Raw genomic sequence first — 19,178 nt, forward strand, 5'->3', positions numbered from 1 at the left:
GCTGCACTGTTAGGCCCGCAGAGCACCCACGGACAGATAGAGCTAGGCATCAGGCAGGCCAGCTTGTTGAAAGTCTTCAGCCCTTGCCACAGTGCTGTCCCACTCCATCCTTACTCCTCTTCATGGTGACTGCTGCCAAAAAAAAAAGGGTAAAACATCAACAAAGAGCGCTCTTTGAGCTTGGTGATTAACTTGATGTCTACCTGTAGCTTTCTGCAGGTGCCAGAACAATGTTTTGAGACAGGCTAACCCTTAGCTAGACCAGAAAGCGGTCTGCACAAAATAGCACTCACACACACACTGCCCAGCCTGGACTTGGGCTCCTTTCAAAGCAGGGCCACACATCACCTCTCCACATATCTCTCTCCAGGCCTAGAACAGTTTAGGTTTAACAAATTCCCCTTCTCTGGCAATCTATATCCATGCTGGTCTGCCTCTCAACCAACCTCGAATGACTCCTCCCCTTCCCTGACACACTTTTTTTTATTTTTCCCAGACCATTTTGCTGCATGATGGATGTTACTGAGTGAAAATCCCAGCACCTGACAACCAGAATAGGCACAAATTCCAGCTTCAGATTCAAAAAAAAAAGAAAAAAAAAGAGGAAAAATAAGATAAATAAGATGAGAGAAAACCAGAACTTTAGTCTAGTTTTCTACAAAAAGGCGTATGTGATTGCTTTCCCTCCATGTGTGTGTTCCTATCAGCTACCTCCCGCATCCCAGTCATGGAGCTCCAAAAATCTTTCAGAGGGATGGGTCCCACAGTTACTGCCTGCCCCCTCCCTCTGTGGAGGTAGCAGATAGAGTCCAAAGGCTGGTCCTGCTTCCACTGCAACATGAGTAAATCCCTTTGCATCAACCACCTGAGGAGCCTCTTCACCAAAGCCTCACATGAAACAGCACTGCTGAGTTCTGCTCTGCGTGGGACAGCTGCTTCTGAAGGCTTTGTCTGGGTACTACGGCCTGATGCTGACAGCTCAGTGCCTTTGAAACCAAGTTTCAAAGTCTTCTATCCACTGTACCTTCCTGCATTACAGCCAAAGTAGGGCATCAGGAGTGGAAGGGGCTGAACTCTGATTGCACGCGTATTATTGAAAGTGTACTCAGCCACTCAGGGGGGGCAGAACAGTGTATTTAACAGCATACATCTTACCCTATGCATGGACAAGGAAGGCTCTGATAGCACACTGAATGCCCCCCTCACCCCCTGCCTGGGTAAAAATGCAGGAATCCTCCTGGGTTTCGGTATTCTTCCAGAGGGGGAACTGCACAGCACGGGTGTGCCCAGGGTCAGGCAGGGGGGTCACAGCTTCTCTCTTTCACCTGCAGTGCCCAAACCCGGTGCTCACACCCAGCGGGGGGCTGGTGGTGGCCCACGCCAGGCTCTGTCCTGCCCCAGCCTGGCCAGCAGAGCAGACCTCGCAGAGCCTTCCCACCTCGCTCCTGCCGAGCAGAGGGGCATAAGTAAGGGCCTGGGGAGAGAGCAGGACAGCTCACCACATCCTGGTGTGCCGTGCAGCGGAGTAGCCCCCCGCACACCCTCCCAAACTTCCCACCGGGTGTCCCCGACACCTCTGCTCCCAGCCCTGCCTCGCTGCCTTCCCCCCGCACCCAGCCGCTTTCCCTGTGCACCCCGCTTTCCCTGCCCGGCTCTCAGCCCGTCCTGTACCCCTCCCGGGGGGCTGCAGCCCCGTGTCTTCCCCCCCAGCTCCCTCGGGCTCCAGCATCCTCCGGCCCGGCGGGTTGCTTCCCTACTTACCCGCAAAAATCCATCCCGCCCGATGTGCCACCGGCCCCGTGCTCTTGGGTCTGTTTTGTTGTTGTTGTTTGATGATTATTTTGTGTGTGTTTGGGTTTTTTTGTTTGTTTGTTTGTTTGTTTTGCTATTTTTCACTTTCAGTTCGAGCATCCACTTGGGGAGGGGAGCGGGAGGCGGGCGCTGCGCGGGGCCCCGCGGAGGGGCGGCGCGGATCCGCGCCTTCCCCCTTCCTCCTTCCTTCCTCCTCCTCCTCTAAAGCTCCCCCAGCTCCCTGCGGCCACCCGGGGGGCTCGGGTAGGGCCTGGGGGGGTCGGCTCCCCCCGGGGTCCCGAGGGCTCTGCAGAGGAAACGCGGCGGGCCGATGGCACCGGGCGCGCTGCCGCTCCCGGCTGCTCCTCCCGCCGAAATAAAAATAAAATAAAATGATAAAAAATAATTAAAAAGTCTATTCCCGACACTGATTTCTCTAACTGTTAGCCTAGCTGTGCTTCTTGCTGTTTTTTGTTTTTTTTTGGTTTTTTTTCTGCTTGTTCTGTTTTGTTTCGTCTTTACAACAGTGCCATTATTTTATCCGGTGCTCTCTTCGAGAGGGCTTAGCTCCACTGCGCCAAGCCAGAGGGTTGTCAGAAAAAAAAAAAAAAAAAAAAAATGCGTCATGGAAGTTGGGAAGCACTCAAGTGCCTGCTGGCCGGCCCTGTCTCACAGAGAGGGAACATATCCCTCGTCCCTCAGGCTCAGAGCTGAGGCAGGCACCCCGAGCACAAGAAGGGCTACGGCTGCGACGTGCTGCCAGCCTTGCAGGGCATTTCTGCCAGGCTGCGAGTACTGATCCAGATCAGCTCGGGGTTTCCAGAAGCTGAGGCCCTCTTTGTGCATTTTCTGGCATTTGCTGTTTGTAGGGAAAAGTATTTCCCTTAAAATGTTGGTTGTGCTGGCTCAGGGCAGAGATGACGTTTATCCGTTTGATAGGTACACATAACCATACATGTCCATATTTATAACATGGATCTACACGGTAACACATTTGTTTTAATACCAAGGTGTCTGATACCTGCACGTATTTGTTCATAAGTATTTGTGAACAAGATGGATCTTTAAGGACACTTCCAACCCAAACCATTCTACTTACACACTACTCATACACAAACAGGCCAAAACACCATTATTTGATGCTTCAAACATTAAGGGAAAACAAATGCAAAACAACTCTTCCTCCATCTCCTCTCCCACAAGAGTAAAAGTGCCCAGCCCAGGAACAGGGGCTGAGGAGAGGGGCACAGCCTGGGTGTGAAGGGCAGCAGAGGTGCAGGAGGAGCACCAGGGGAGCAGAGGGTGGAAGCATCCCAGAGGTGGCAGAGGAAAAGCCTGATGTACCTCTGCTGACATGTCTGAGTGACATAGGTTATCCAAATGTCAAGCTCACAGCTCATCTCCTTATTCCACTGTGGGTCAGGCCTGTAGACTTCCTGAAAGGTTCACAGAGCACCCAGCAGAAAACCCGCAACCCAAACAACAGTGCAAGTGATCTTTGCCATGCTGTCTTTGCCCCCTTTCCTCTCCCACCCTTTCCCTATAGCTGTGGCTGACTGCAGCCTGCTGCAGCAGGGCCCACCTCTTGCTGCTCTTACTGCTCCACAGAGCTCTGATCCCCCTAAGCTACTAGGCTCCTCTTAAGGAAAAAAAAAAAAAAAAAAGTGTACTGTGGTGCTAGGACATGACAGATTCATTTATCCCCCGCTCCTCATTCAGAGTTTCATCACACCTCTTTTGTTTCTTCCCCAAAATCCTAGCTGCTGGGGTAACATTTGTAAGTAGAAGCTTCAGGTGGGGCTTAAATATGCCTTGCAAAGCATGGCTACAGATATTAGAACTGCAGCACAGATCTGCTCCACTGATCTGGGCCGGGAGGCATGTAGCAAGAAACTCCAACTATTATTTTGTAAAGCGGATCCATGCTAAGGCAGACTCTTGCTTTTGGAGGCCTGACTAATGGTTGCAGGGTGCCATGAGGCGGACAGGACTGAAGCTAGCATGCCACAAGCAGCCCATAAATCAAACTGAGCAGACGGAGATAGATCAGAAGCCTGTTACACTTAATGGAAGGATTTGCTTTGATCCCATTAGGTTTTGGTTTTGTCCCTCGTTTTAAAATTTAGTTATACTCAAGGCTTTCAAGCTCCCCCAGTCTGCAGACTCCTAAATTGCTCTCACGAGGGCAAAATTTCTTTGTAATGCATTTTAGCCTCCTGGCAACAGGCTTGCTTTTCCCAGTTACCACCCATCCAGTCCTCAGACACTGTCCATAGACCCCAACAATTCACAGATTCAAACTGAAAATAGAGAAGCTAGTCCTGAGGGCAGTGGGATGGCTGTCAGACACTGTCGATCCCATGCTATCAGCAAGATATTCTTGGACCAGCTCCATCCAGCGGCTGGTATCAGAAAAATCCAATTTCGTTTCTTGTCCTGATATGCCACTCTGAGGAAAGAAGCGCCTATTGCAGGATCTGGCCTGTTACCGACATTAACGAGCTGGGCCAGCACAAGCGAAGGCATGGGTGTTGGGGCAGGTCATCGTGGAGGAAGCACGACAAAAAAAAAAAAAAAAAAAAAAAAAAAAAAAAAATTGTTGCTCCAAAAAGCAGAGCTAATAAACCAGACTTCCTAAAGATCTGTATCTTGAGTGTTTTCTGCCCATGGAGAGTCACTGCTCTCTGATGAAATCACAAGGCAGCCTGTCCCTCCACAGGTCAGCATGTCTTTCCCTTCTGCACGCTAACAAGGAAATCTGCTGCCTTTGATGTTTCTCTCTTTCATTCAGACATATATTCGCAAGTTTTTAGAGGAGAAACATAGGTCAAGCTGAATGGTCTTATTAGACCACAAAGACTAACAAATCTCCAACTCTCATTCATAGCAGCAGTTTTCAATGGCACATTTAGGCTGAATGCTGCACTTCAATATTTAAAACTTTAGCAAACGTGGGAAAAAGGCAATTTACTTACAGTACCATGTAAAAAAAACAGTAATATGATGAATGAGTTCCTGCTCTCCTCAGTAAGCAAATAAAACCTTTGTGCCTAAGGCTGTCTTTTAAAAAGGACTAGCAATGATAGAGCCTGGTTATCCTGTAAGTCTCATAACTCTTTAATTAGTCTGGTTACGTAACAGGCATACTGCTTTGTAGTTTTTCTGCCCTTTGTTTGCACTGGCAATCTGGGATTTTCTTCATTTCAACCATTTTTATCATCTTGTGATCTTCCACCATGCAATAGGTCACCCAGCAACTTTGCTGCAGTGTGATCACTCTTGTAGCATTTTCTCTGATTTGTTTATATTTTCAGTATTCCTTATTTCTTTTTAGAAAAAGTAGTCTTGGCTCTTTTTTTTTTTTTTTTTAATAATAATGTTCTGCATTGTATAGCTTCTTTTCTTTCACCTAGGTACTGCTGGATATCTTCTCTGTTTCTGTGTATGTCTTTCTCCATTCCTGTTCTGTTTGATTCATATCTCTGTAATCTGAAGCAACCTTTCAATAGATTGCTGTGTTTTGTTTTGTTTTGTTTTGTTTTTATTTTTTCCCTCCACTATGTTATTATTGCATTCTACGTTACTGTATTACTCAAATGCACCAAACAAAGTCTGCACTCCAGTCACTGAATTAACAGAACAGCAGAAACAGATCATGTCCCCCTTCGTGTATCATTAAAATAGATAAGGCAGGAAAAAGGCAGAGAGGAAAGGAAAGCAAAGCAAAGAGGTCAAGTGACTTCCTAAAGGAGACAAAGCTGCTCAGCGCCACAAAAAGAACCTGAGGGCCCAATCCTTCATTGTCCTGGATGCTGTGTTTTGATTTCCAGCTCTGTCTTTATATTCCTTTCTTGTTGCTCTGACACCATTATTCTTTCTGTAAAATTTTTGTAAAAGAATGGACACACCTACAGCTCTTTTTAACTTGGGCACCTCAGACTTGGAGACTATAACCCTTTCATTTCCTACCATAATCATTTCCTACCGTCCTGTTAGCACTGCTGAGGTGCAGATATGCACAGCCCTTGCTACAGTTGTGCTCAGCTGGTTTTTAACCCTCCCCTCTTTGAAGCATCTGAGCATGGCACGGATTGTAAACCTGTAATACCGGGTCTGCTGCTTTTCCTAAGGACTATCTCACCCCAGCTGCTTTGTCCCACTGACCAACTTCACTTCAGAGGATCTCCTGACTTCCGTATTTTCACTCACTGGTTATGACTGGCTGTTTCAAGGCCTCCTTCCAACACCACCTTTTACACAGACCAGATTTCTCAACCTTGAACTGTCACAAGGCCAACTCAAAAATGATTCCCTTTTGTGAGTTTCCACAGTGGGGCGAGCATTGCTGCTAGAGGTGCATCTAAATGCCTTAGCATCAGCGATGCTATGAGAGAGGGTGTTAGGAGAATCTTATCAAGTAGAGATAGAGTGCTGACGGCATTAAACTAGGATCCTACTTAGTGTCTTTGCTAACTACGGTGCATTATGCAAAGTAACTAAAGCAAAAAGCCTTGGGCCCCTTACCAAGGTCAGTCTCCTAATAAGAGTGTGAGTCTGTCTTATGAAACTGGTAGAAACTGGTCCTGCGGATGGACAAGAGCCAAGGAGCAACTGAGTCTGCACACAGACAAGATGTCAACTAGTGGTGACAAGGAGGAGTCATCAATCTTCATTCCCATGACCCCCGACGACCACCCCCAGAATACACTGTGCAAGCGCAGATGGGAGGAGTTTATGGAGATGACTCCTTGGAACTAATTTTAATACAAAGCGGGGACAGGTTATGAACATGTATAGGCATATTGTGAAACTTCATGCATATGTAACTCTTTACTGCATATAACAAGTTGACACGTCAGGTGTGCACAACTTTGGTGGGATTACCTCCCTGTGCCGCCAAGCACGGAATAAACACACCCACTGTACAATCTTACTGATTGTGGAGTCTGTTTTCTGCAAGTCAACTAGGGACCTGCTACCTGCAGCTCTGTAACTTTTCACACCAGCTGCTGTAGCTGTGTTTTCCAGAGCCCCTGTGGCAGTTTTCCCGTGTGCTCCTGTGGGGTTATTCTGGACAAGTTGGTCTCACGCCTTGCACCTGCAAACCCCAATCATAAAACCGCAGAATCACAGAATCATTAAGGTTGGAAGAGACCCCCAAGATCACCTGGCACAACCATCCCCCTACCACCCATGTCACCCACTGAACCCTGTCCCCAAGCACCACGTCCAGCCTCTCCTCGAGCACCTCCAGGGACGGTGACTCCACCACCTCCCTGGGCAACCCGTCCCAGTGCCTGACTGCTCTTTCTGAGCAGAAATGTCTCCTCACTGCCAACCTGAACCTCCCCTGGCACAACTTGGGGCCATTCCCTCCGGTCCTATCACTACTCATAGTGGTGTGAGGGCAGGACCCCATAAGAACAAGAACCACTGCTGGCATGCGACGTGCCTCCTTTTCCTTCACTTCTTGTTTTTCACATCTTTATTTAGACCAGCCAAAACACCGCACGCTGAGCAGCACAGCAGCTAGCAGGACAGCTGCTCCCTGACGACCACCCCCCGCCATGCCCCTTCCGCGATGTGCGGGGCGGTGCGGCGCCATTCCACCCCCCCAACCACCACCACCACCACCACACACAGCGCATGCGCGCCCTCCCCCCGCGGCGCCAGGAGGCGCTGTGCCGCCGCCCCGCTGCCGTTGGCGGCGCCATGGCGGCCGAGGGGACGGCGGCGGCCGCGCTGCAGGCCGAGGGGGAGCCCGGCGCTGAGGGCTTCGGCGGCTTCGGGCAGCTGCTGGAGGACGAGGAGGGCGAGGACAGCGGCTACGTGCTCTACAGGTGCGGTAGGGACGGGATGGGGCGGGATAGGATGGGACGGGACGGAATGGGGTGAGGTGAGGTGAGGTGCCCCTCTCCGCCCCGTGACGGGCGCCTCACCTGTGGGGGGATGAGGAGGATGAGGAGGAGAGGGGGGAGGAAGGCGAGGCCCGGAGGGAGGTGGGTGCTGCCGGCCCGAATTCTCACAGACCCCCGGGAAAGTGATTTAAGCGCAGACCCCCAGGGGCGCCCAGCCCAGCCCCTGAGGTAACGCTGAGAGCCCTGCGCTAAGCCGAGCCCCTCCTCGACGTGCGTTTCCAGGGACAGGAAGGAGTGGGCGGACATCGAGCCGGTCCCTCAGGACGACGGGCCGAACCCCGTGGTTCAGATCATCTACAGCGAGAAGTGTGAGTTGCAAATCTATACGCGTGTATCCGGGGAAAATACAGCGCGATTCAGTTTTTGTCTGGCCCTAACCACTGCTAAAGCAACGCTAGCGCCGGATAACACGTTACATTTCCGTGTTTTGGGTGATATGTTTGCCAGAGCGCCTGTCCCAGTCAAAAGAAAGTGATTTGTATCTCGTGTCTTACGGCAGCTGCACGTGGTCTTTGCACCAGGCATCTCCGAAGCTGAGTATTTACGTCAAGTGCTGATAGGCAAGGTTTTACTTTAAAATCATGCCGCCCAAGGACTGTAGCAGACAGTACAGTTCACCCGGTAAGGCATTGCTAGCCCACATGTGGAAGAGACCTGTATGAAATTACTGCATCTGGGGGGATAGCGTGACTAAGCAGCATAAAGCAGATTGTTTGGGATATTTTTCAGATAGTGTGTTTTGAGTACACCAGTGCCGTTAGAGGCTTCAATTAACAGGCATATCGTATCAGTATGTAGCTATCATTTTCAGGAGTTGTACTTAAAGTTACTTCCTACTTCACATACTTCATGGGGGTCGCTAACGTTACCCCTTAGTCAGGCCGTTTTCTCACAGCGCTGGGTAAGTTGCTGTTCTCTGTCTAGTTCGAGATGTCTATGATTACTTCCGGGCCGTTCTGCAGCGGGATGAGAGAAGTGAAAGAGCTTTCAAGCTAACAGCAGATGCCATTGAGTTAAATGCTGCAAACTACACAGTGTGGTAAGTGATCGCTAAGATTATTACCCAGAATTATTTCTGTTGTCAGTTGATTGCCAACCTCTTACATCTCTGACAATTTCGTTGGTATAACTGGGGCACAGCTAGCTGAGTTTATGCGGGGGAATACTGTAGACTCCCATTGAGCTTCTAAAGAAAGCCCGTGTTCACTATTTTCCATGTCTAGTTTTGATTCACTGCTTTTCATTCATTATGTTTTGAGGATGTTATCAAGCAAAGTCAGGATTAGCTATAACAAGAATTTCAGCAGGTAAATTATTTAATTTTAAACAACAATGTAACCTTGGCAAAAGGGTGAAGATTCTTTCGGGTAACTTCAAGAAGAGGCATAAAAGTATGGTAGTTACTGCTTCAGTCCTAGATAGCTGTATAATACTAAATAGTGCATTTTAAAAAATCTCTCTGGTTAATACATATATGATTAATAAGCAGTGAATTTCTAATACTCAGAGCAGGGCTCTTTAACTCACAAATGCCAGCAAATACCCCTGTTACGCCCACTATTTTGCGTAGAATCAGAAAGCTTACATTATTTCAAGCACAAAGCCATGGATTCTGCGATGATGGAATTAGTGTGGGTAGACAGAGTTTGACGTGAAACCTAGGATTTCTGTGATTTTAGATAACATTGTTATAACCAGTCATAATCAAGCTGTCCAGCTTTTCAGTAATTGAATGACTTTTAATAGGACTGGATATGTGGCTTAGCTCTTTGCACTTCTTTTAGACTCAATATCTATCTGAAGTACTGCAAAGAAAGGCTCTTTTACGAATTCTAGGAAATTCTAGGAATTCTGGGATAGTCTGCTCAAGTGTCTGAATGCTTGATTTTTGTACAGGCACTTCCGGAGGGTCCTCCTGCAGTCCTTAGGAAAGGATCTTTATGAGGAACTTAAGTACATTACAGCTATTATTGAAGACCAACCAAAGAACTATCAAGTCTGGTAAAACCACAGTTTCTTTTCAGTTCTTAATGTTTCTACAGATCTTTTTTGTTTGTTTGTTTTAATTCTGTAGAATAAGTTGTGCTAATTGATACTAAAGGTTCGTAAGTTGTTTCCTGCGTGTAATACAGTGCCAGTATCAGAGGAGTAAGATGGAGTTGCATCAATGTCACAGCCAAAGTCCTCTTTAGCACTTTGTTCTAAACTCAGTTGTGATATGATAAAAATGTCTTGTTTTCTTTTAACTTAAAATTTTAAGCTGACAAAATAAGTGACAGAAAAATAGTGACTGGTGAAAAGGAAAAAAGAAAAGATAAATACAATTGAGTTTGTTTTTTTTTTTTCTTTTAGTGGCTCCTGGAGTTCACTTAGCTATCATAGGGTTTTTTCAAGTGAGGGGAAATAAAGCAGCAGTGTTACAGGAGCACAGAATGGTTAAGGTTGGAAGGGTCCTCTGGGGGTCATCTGGTCCAAACCTACAGCACATTGCTTAGGGCCACGTCCAAAGAGGGAGACTTGACAACCTCCCTGGGCAGCCTGCGTCAGTCACCCGCACAGCACAGAAGTGCTTCCTGATTTTTGGATGGAACCTCTTGTGCTCCAGTTTGTGCCCATTGCCTCGTCCTGGCGCTGGGCACCACTGAAAGCAGACTGGCTCCGTCCTCTTTCTGCCCTCCCTTCAGGTGTTGGCAATACACCTCCTGAGCTGCTTCTTCTCTAGACTGAAGAGCCCCATCTCTCCCAGTCTTTCCTCATAGGAGAGGAGAGGTGCTACAGTGCCTTGATCATCCTGGTGGGCCTCCACCGGCCTCTCTCTGTTATGTCCATGTCCCTCTTGTACGGGGGAGCCCACAGCTGGACACCACACTCCAGGTGTGGCCTCACCAGTGCTGAGGAGGAAGGCAGGATCACCTCCCACCTGCAGGCAATACTTGGTCTAATGCAGCCCAAGACACCATTAGCAATCTCTGCAGCTAGGACACGTTGCTGGCTCCTCTTTAACTCGGTTTCCACTGGGACCCCCAGGGCCTTTCCACAGAGCTGCTTCCCAGCTGTGCAGCCCCAGTGTGTCCTGGAGCCTGGGGGTGTTCCCCCACAAGTACAGGACTTTTCACTTGCCCTTGCTGAATTTCATGGGGTTTCTGGCATCCCACCTCTCCAGCCCGTCAAGGTCTGGAGGGCTGCAAAGCCCTCTGGTGAGTCAGCCACTGCCCTTGTTCTGCGTCATCTGCAGCCTTGCTGTGGGTACACTTCCATCATCCAGATCATTTCTGGAGATGTTAAACAGGGCTGGACCCAGCAGTGACCCCCTGAGGTTCTCCACTCATCACTGGCCTTCAACCTTGTACCACTGCTCACCACCCTCTGGCTCCAGTCATTCAGGCAGTTTTCAGTCCACCCCACTGTTTGCTCATCCAGTCCATACTTCAGCAGCTTGTCTTTGACAATCTTACAAGCAGGATGGTACCTCTGTCCTCTGTAGGCTTTGTTTGTGTGTTTGAGGTTGGTCAGGAGTTCCTTGCTTATTTGTCCATGCAGGCCTCCTGGCGTTTTTGCCCTACTTCTCCTTTGTTGGGATGCATCATTCCTGAGGTTGGAGGAGGTGATCCTTGAATACTCACCAGGTTTCTTGTGCCCCTCTTCCCTCCAGGGCCTTGTCCCTTGGCACTCTGCTAAGTAGATTCGTGAAGAGGCCAAAGTCTGCTCTCCTGAGGTCCATGTTCGCAATCTTGCTGCGCATTCTCCTTGCTGCCCTCGGGATCTTGAATTCCACCGTTTCCTGCTCACTGCAGCCAAGGCTGCCTTTGACCTTTGCATTCCAAACAAGCCCTTCCTTGTTGATGAGAAAGAAGTCCATAGCAGCACCTCTTCTCATAGGCTCCTCTACCACTTAGAGGTGGAAATTATCATCAAAGCATTCCAGGAACCTCCTCAACTGTTTATGTCCTGCTGTGGTGTCCTTCCAACAGCTACTGGGTTGGTCAAAGTGCCCCAGTGAGAACCAGGGCTTGTGAACATAAGGCTGCACCTATCCCTCTGTAGAGGGCCTCATCCTCTTGCTCTTTCTGGCCAGGTGGGTTGTAGCAGACCTCGACATCACCTAGCCCTGTCCTCCCCTTAATCCTAACCCATATACTCTGTTGGTTCCTCTTCTGTCCCCAAAAAGAGCTCCATGCACTCCCGCTGGTTGTTGACATAGAGAGTGACATCCCCTCCTAGTCTCCTTCCATTTCAACACTTAGTTGTGGGAGCCATCTCATCGTGTTGCTATTACTAGAAAAAATAAGTGGTATGAGAAAAAATAATTTTACTGAAGATACTGACCATGAATGTTAAAGTGTGAACGTGCTACTTCAGGTAATCACAACTTATGTAAAAGGAGGCGATTGGCCAATGTGTTTGTGTAGCTATAGTATTAATTGTTTAGACTTCGTGACAGCACAAGTTTGCATTGTATATTTCTCAGAGACAAATGGAATGTTTTGGTGTATTTCTTTTACCTAGCGCTTCTTGATGTATTTAGTACAGGTGTTAAATCCTGCTTTAATGTAGACCACACATTCACACAAATTCTTGACTATCCTAAAAATAGTTTCCTATTCTTATCATCAGGCATCACAGACGAGTGCTGGTAGAGTGGCTGCAGGATCCATCCCAAGAGCTTGAGTTCATAGCTGACATTCTTAACCAGGATGCCAAAAATTACCATGCTTGGCAACACAGACAATGGGTTATTCAGGTATTGTATGCATTGAACCGCTTATTCTCTAAATAACCTGCTCACCTTGTGCAGTTTCACATCTTAAATGCACCCTGAATTGCATTCCGCACTTTGTTCCTTAAAGCTGAAGGAAAAAACAATTGCATTTTAGTGGGTGGCAGAGTTCAGATATCAACCACCTTTTAGCAAGCAAGCTCAAAAATATCTGCTACCAGCTGCTTCCTTTTACTTGTGTGAATTCAATGATGAGCTAATACCATTGTGTGTAGCTGAATAACATAGCAAGTTCTTTGTACACCCTTCCTTACTTTTCTTTGAATTTTGTGTTGATTTCTTTTGAAAAGTCCTTGTATCTAACATTCAGAGAGCTTAGTATGAAGTAGAATGTGTTTTTTTAAATAAAACCTTTTCATTGTGTTTTTCTCTCTTCCTTCCCTTTTTGTAGGAGTTCAAGTTATGGGAAAATGAACTGGAATATGTAGACCAGCTTCTGAGGGAGGATGTCAGAAACAACTCTGTTTGGAACCAAAGATACTTTGTAATTTTCAACACCACTGGCTATGATGATCCACCAATCCTAGACAGAGAAGTCCAGTTAGTAATACTGTTCATTCCCACATTAAGCGTTCTCCATTATATGCAAGCAAATGAACACCTCTACAGGCCTTGACAGTTGTGGGCTTGGTTTTTTTTTTTTGTTTTAAAGTAGTATTTGGGCTCCCTCTGATAGATGGTAGATCAAGTGTTAGTGCACATAAAGACGTGTTCAGTGCCACTGACTTGTCAGCTGGCTGGCTGTCCTTAACCTTGACAAGCTACCCTGGCTTTAGGTACAAACTGGGCGACGAGAGGCTGGAGAGCAGCCCTGCAGAGAGGGTCTGGGGGTTGTGGCTGACAGCAGGCTGAATATGAGCCAGCAGTGTGCCCTGGCAGCCAGGAGGGCCAACCATATCCTGGGGTGCATCAAGCACGGCATCGCTAGTAGGTCAAGGGAAGGGATTGTCCCGCTCTGCTTTGTGCTGGTGCGGCCTCACCTCGAGTACTGTGTGCAGTTCTGGGCACCACCGAACAAAAAGGATGTGAAACTATTGGAGAGTGTCCAGAGGAGGGCGATGAAGATGGTGAAGGGCCTAAAGGGGAAGACGTATGAGGAGCGGCTGAGGGTTCAGCCTGGAGAAGAGGAGGCTGAGGGGGGACCTCATCGCTGTCTACAACTTCCTCGCGAGGGGGAGTGGAGAGGCAGGTGACCTATTCTCTGTAAACACCAGTGATGGGACCCACGGGAATGGTGTTAAGCTGAGGCAGGGGAAGTTTAGGCTGGACATCAGGAAGAGGTTCTGCACCCAGAGGGTGGTCACACACTGGAGCAGGCTCCCCAGGGAAGTGGTCACTGCACTGAGCCTGTCTGAATTTAAGAAGCGATTGGACTGTGCACTTAGTCACGTGGTGTGAACTTTTGGGTAGACCTGTGCAGTGCCAGGAGTTGGACTTGATGATCCTTAAGGGTCCCTTCCAACTCGGGATATTCTGTGGTTCTATTCTCATGAACCTGTCTTTCTACCCTGCTTTTCACTGTGAACATAAAACTTTTGGCTTTTTATAGTGAACTACTTACAGGAGATCAAGCTGCAGAAAACCTGTGTCACTGGCAGCACTTAAGATACAATGGACAACACAACTTACATCCTACCCAGAACACAGCTAGGAAGCTTGGAAGGAAAGACACTCAGTGTTGTACTAAACTGCTGTTCCAGTAGTATGGCAGCCACAGTGATATAAAGATAACTGGACATGGACTCTAGGAAGAGAGATCACGCTTATGAAGATTTTGATGCAGCTAGAAACAGAAAGGAGCTTTCAGGGTTATGTGTTCACTTGTATGAGCTGGCCAATTTTAAGGAAACAAGCTTTGGAAACTCTTCCAAAGTGGTGTGTTTGTGACTGAAAACAAACCAAGCTTCTAGCCATTTGTGTTATTACAGATGATAAGGGAAGCCTTCTTGTGCGCTTTGCACATCTCAGGCTGCTGATCAGGGTTGGTAGTTATGAGATGCTTGTCTAAAGTGAGGCGGCAATGAGAACAAGTACTCAATTTTTTTTTGAGTTATTCTTTAGAAGAAGCACTGAAGCTTTGAATAGGTCAATTGATATTGGTAGAGGATCCCACCTTCTACCACCTTTCATGGTTGTCTTAGAAAACCAACGTAAGTTTTACTTATTTTCCAGTTTATAACATTCTTGCAAATGAATGAGTCCCTTTTCATAACTTAGGTTTGGATGCTTCCAGACCTAACCTTTCTTCTGTGAAGGGTAAAACTGCCCTCTTCCCTTGATCTGTGTATAAGCAGATACATAACATGATGGTATAACAAGGTGATGCTATGACCAAGATACTCTTACTTGGATACCATCTTAAGAATCAGACTACCTAAGATTAAGACTTCCCAAGTGTCATTATAGAACAGTAGCTGGGCTGCTTGTTGCTTGATAAACTCAGTCCTTGTGGTAGTGATTGCAGATGTGTAAAAAAAATGTATATATAGATATATATATTGTATATATATATATATATATTTGTTGTTTGTTTTTTTGTTTTTTTTTTCAGTAGTGCTTATAGAACTGTTTTTCAGTATCTGCTGTCTCTAAAAGTCAGCTGAACACCTGGCAGTGCTGTGGAAAAGGCAGTAGGTAGAGGCTGTTTTGTGAAGACGAAACGTGGCTTTGCACCTGTATGGCTGGTGCCTATTCTTGCTTTGTTCTTAGTGGAGTTACCGAACTGCTGTTCTAACAGAACCTGCACCAGAAGGCTCTGATCTGAGAGCTCAGGCTGCCCCTTTCTATGGGGCTTGCTGAGGGGTAGCCTCTTAAAGGAAGTTGCGCAAATAGGTACAGAACCGTACTATATCTAGTGATATCAAAATAGTTCACAGTGGGCTTCTGTGACCCTAGCTCTTTTCAGCCCCTTGTCATTTGAATTCAGACTTCATGAACATAGAGACACAAGTTAGTCATTTAGCATACCAGGGGAGTATATGATGTTGTTTCTTAGCGTTAACACTCGTCATTTTGAGAGCTATTTTGTTAATGTATAAACTACAACAAACAGAAATGCTTAAGAATTTAAAACAATTACAGTAATATCTGCCTCTTTCAGGCCTGTGGTAATGATATTGCAAGACGTTTTTGATCTGTAAACTAGCTGAGGTGATCTGTGAAAAGATTCCAAAACACAGACTGGAGGGATATGCCTGGGAGTATCTGAGCACATTCAGGCAGTTTCTAACAGAATTGTTAGTGTCTGCATTCATGAACTGTTTTCTTTTTCTCACAGATACACTCTTGAGATGATCACAGCAGTGCCACATAATGAGAGTGCTTGGAACTATTTAAAAGGGTGAGCATCCTTTGTAGTGAAAAGAGTTTCTATGAAAGGAAGGTGCCTTAAACTATATGACTCCTCATGCCTTGTGCCTAGCTTTTCACTGGAAAAAGCTTGTTGCTATTCATTCTAGGGTTGTGTGCTTAAACTGACAGGCAAAACCTTCACAATGGTATGGTACATAATTTCTCCGTAACTTTCTGCTAAGTTTCTGGCCCTCTAGTTCATGCAGGAGGATTGCAAGGATTTCTGGAGAGGAGACCTGTAATTTTATTGGCTCCAGAGCATAGAGTAGAAAGTAACAAACATGCTTTCAGTATACTTTCTGTTGAGTTGGGCCTAACTCTGCTAGCTTGCTACAGCATTAAGCTATATTATTGCTGCATTATAATTACACTGCCTACTTACTGTCTTGCTCGTATTTGTTCCTTTATTTCAAAACTGATCTCCAAATAAAGGAGTCATAACTAAACGGTAATTCTTCACAGCAGATATCCTAGCATTATGTTTTAAGTCTTTTGGCCTCTGTTCCAGGATTCTACAGGATCATGGTCTTTCTAAATATCCATATCTGCTCGATCAACTGTTGAGTTTACAGCCCAGCCACAGTTCACCCTATCTGATTGCCTTTCTTGTGGACATCTATGAAGATATGCTTGAAAACCAGTGTGATAACAAGGAAGAAACACTAAACAAGGCATTAGAGGTACATTTGGAGAGCTTGGGTTTGCTTTCAGGGATGCTGTCTATTGCTCTCATTTTATATTCAGTCAAAATGGATTCGTTTTTGTAAATAGAACGGGTCACTTGTTAATCACAGCAGCACTATGAAGAGTTGGACACAAGAGTCTTGTTTATTTATCCGTAAATAGTAACTCACCAGTTACTAAGTCACTGTAATTTTTCTTCACCAGGTAGTAAAGGAAGGTTTCTAATATCACCTGCTGAAGAAGATAAATGTTTGAATAAGAGAAGTTTCCAGCGGTAGTTTTGTAGTATAAACTCTTTCTTTTTAGTCTGTAGGTTAGGGAGTTTTGTTCTCATCCTGTCTGTATTTGATTGGATGCTCAAGCTCCCTTTGCACTTCTTCGTTATGTCTAAGACAAATGATGGAATTGGCTTAAAACAGCATATGCTAGGAATGTCAGTAGGGAGTGTTGGGCACCATTCCTCACAGAGAATAAATGACTTCTAGCAGTGTTGTTTATCTCCCTTGCTTCATATTTGGGAAATCCAGTGTCTTGCAGTGTAGTTTTTATAAGAACACTTTTTTCACTTTCTTTGGGACAGATTGGAACTCAGTGTGATTAGAGCTGCAGTTCTTGCCTGGAGTCTCTGTGTTCCGACATCGTTCTCTCTCAACAATTTTCCATTGTTGTATTCCAAGACCAGAGTCTAAATATACATAGCTGTACCTCCGTCCCTTAATACTATTTCACTGAGTTTGGTTTCTTCATATATTCAGGCATTGAAGCTGCTATTTCTGCACTTTGGTTCACTAAAAAAGGCAATGTCATCTGCACAGTAACGGAATTGACCAGAATGTTTGTGGGTAGTGTACACACCATATATGTTTTATACATCGTGTCCTGTGAGTAGGGTTGAATTACACCCAGCTGTTCACTCAGCTGAGAATAAAACAAAAGTCAGGACATGTACCTGTATTGAGCACCAGCTCTAAGTTGTGGGAGGGGATCACTGCCTTGCATTGAGAACCCTTTCAGGACAGTCTGCTGAGAGCAAAAACAACAAAATATCACCTGTCAGTTCATCTGGAGTACTGGAGAATCAAAAGTGGATTCACTTTTCTTCCTCCGCTTTTTTAAACTGAGTGGTTTATAACCTATTGTTTTGTCAAGGGACGCTGTATTATACTATAGGCTGAACAGTCTGGGGTAGATGCAAACCATAGGCAGAGGAAGCAGCAGCAACTGAAATAGGACTGGAGATTTTTGTGCACTGTCAGGCTGATTAGCTGCTATTTGGAGCTGGCATCGATTTGAAGTCCTTGTACATCTGGAAAAAAAAAAAACAACACTTGTGAATAAAACTGTATTGCTAAAAAGTATCTGTAAGACTAGCTGACCCATCCTTTGACTGTATTTTTTAAAGATAATTAAACTTCTGGTATAACACTGCAATCTCTCAATTTTCTTTCTTAGCTCTGTGAAATTCTGGCTAAAGAAAAAGACACCATCCGAAAGGAGTACTGGAGATACATTGGAAGGTCCCTTAAGAACAAGCACAGCGCCGACGCTGAATAGAGCACACTGACAGACAAGCAGCAGTAACTGAACGTGGAAGAAGCTGTGTTAAGCTCTCGACCTGTTGTAAAAGAGTACTAAGTAGAGGACATCAACTAGTGTAAAAGCCAGTGTAGTATTCCCCTGGCCAAAGAGGTTTTGCTGCGAAGAAGAAGTGCAGAGCACAGTACAGTCTCTTGGGTCACCGCTGCTACTGGTGATAGATAGCTCTGGTGCTGCAGAGAAATGTAATTAAGGCTTAATTATTTAAATGTACCAAATACAGGATTTATTTCATCATAGGACATATATAAAGCTGTGTGTGCTATTTCATCATAGGAAATACATAAAGCTATCTGTGTGCTTCATCATAGGAAATATATAAAGCTGTATGTGCTATTTATAAAGCACTAAACCAGTTTCTTACATGTAGGCTTATCCACTTGCTGTTCCTAACAGCCATATCAGGTGCTGCAGTAATGACTGCAAGTAACACTAGGCATGGATGGTATAAAGTAACCTGCTTCAGATTAGTGCAAGTAGGTGCTCTAGTTGCCTGTCGTGGGCGCAGCTGTGCAGCATTAGCAGCATGTGCTATTGCACGCAACTAACACCGACTGTCATTTTGAATAAAAACGGATAACTTAAAGTGTTCGTCTGAAATTTTTTGTGATTTTTTTTTTCATATTTGGGTGTGCATTGTTCTCAGGTGCTAGCAGAGATAAAAGCAGAATATCCCCTTTAGGTGCACTGGACTCTATTGCATCGATGTGTCTTTTGCACTGGTGTATTCTTATCACAGTACTTCTAAATATCCTTGAATTCTTGTCTGCACAGTCACAAAGAATGGTTTGGGGACCCAAAGATTTGCTTATTTTTTTCTTTAAATTCTGTTCGGACAAGTGAAAATCTGAAATTTTGTTGTTTGTTTTTTTTTTTTTTTTTTTTTGGTTGGTTGTGGGTGGGTTCTTTTTTTTTTTTGTCTTTCATTTTTTTTTGTGTGTGCTTGTGTGTGTGTGTTTATGGTGGGTAGTTTTTGTCTTCATCCTTTGTAATCAGAGAAGTCTAAAGTCATGCATCAGAAGTGGTTGTAGCTAACTGGTTATGCTATGTATCTTTACTTG

General features: G+C 45.7%; 1 protein-coding gene across 1 annotated transcript; it reads left to right on the forward strand.

Moving 5' to 3' along the window:
• Positions 1–7,491: 7,491 nt before the first annotated feature.
• Positions 7,492–18,838, forward strand: FNTA (farnesyltransferase, CAAX box, subunit alpha). The gene is made up of 9 exons (XM_084304643.1): positions 7,492–7,631; positions 7,932–8,017; positions 8,634–8,748; positions 9,606–9,710; positions 12,324–12,450; positions 12,878–13,026; positions 15,764–15,826; positions 16,346–16,517; positions 17,974–18,838. The coding sequence occupies exons 1-9, from the start codon at positions 7,504–7,506 to the stop codon at positions 18,073–18,075; spliced, it is 1,047 nt and encodes a 348-aa protein (XP_084160769.1). The 5' UTR covers positions 7,492–7,503; the 3' UTR covers positions 18,076–18,838.
• Positions 18,839–19,178: the final 340 nt, after the last annotated feature.

The sequence above is a fragment of the Netta rufina genome, assembly GCF_964035555.1.
Source record: "Netta rufina genome assembly, chromosome: Z".
Classification (NCBI taxonomy): Eukaryota; Metazoa; Chordata; class Aves; order Anseriformes; family Anatidae; genus Netta; species Netta rufina.

What these genes read in the sequence shown, in the direction of transcription:
- FNTA (XM_084304643.1), top strand. Translation starts at nt 7,504, where the DNA reads ATGGCGGCCGAGGGGACGGCGGCGGCCGCGCTGCAGGCCGAGGGGGAG. An exon ending in GATCATCTACAGCGAGAAGT is followed by an intron (nt 8,018 to 8,633) that starts GTGAGTTGCAAA and finishes TTCTCTGTCTAG; the next exon opens with TTCGAGATGTCTATGATTAC. An exon ending in GCTTGGAACTATTTAAAAGG is followed by an intron (nt 15,827 to 16,345) that starts GTGAGCATCCTT and finishes CCTCTGTTCCAG; the next exon opens with GATTCTACAGGATCATGGTC.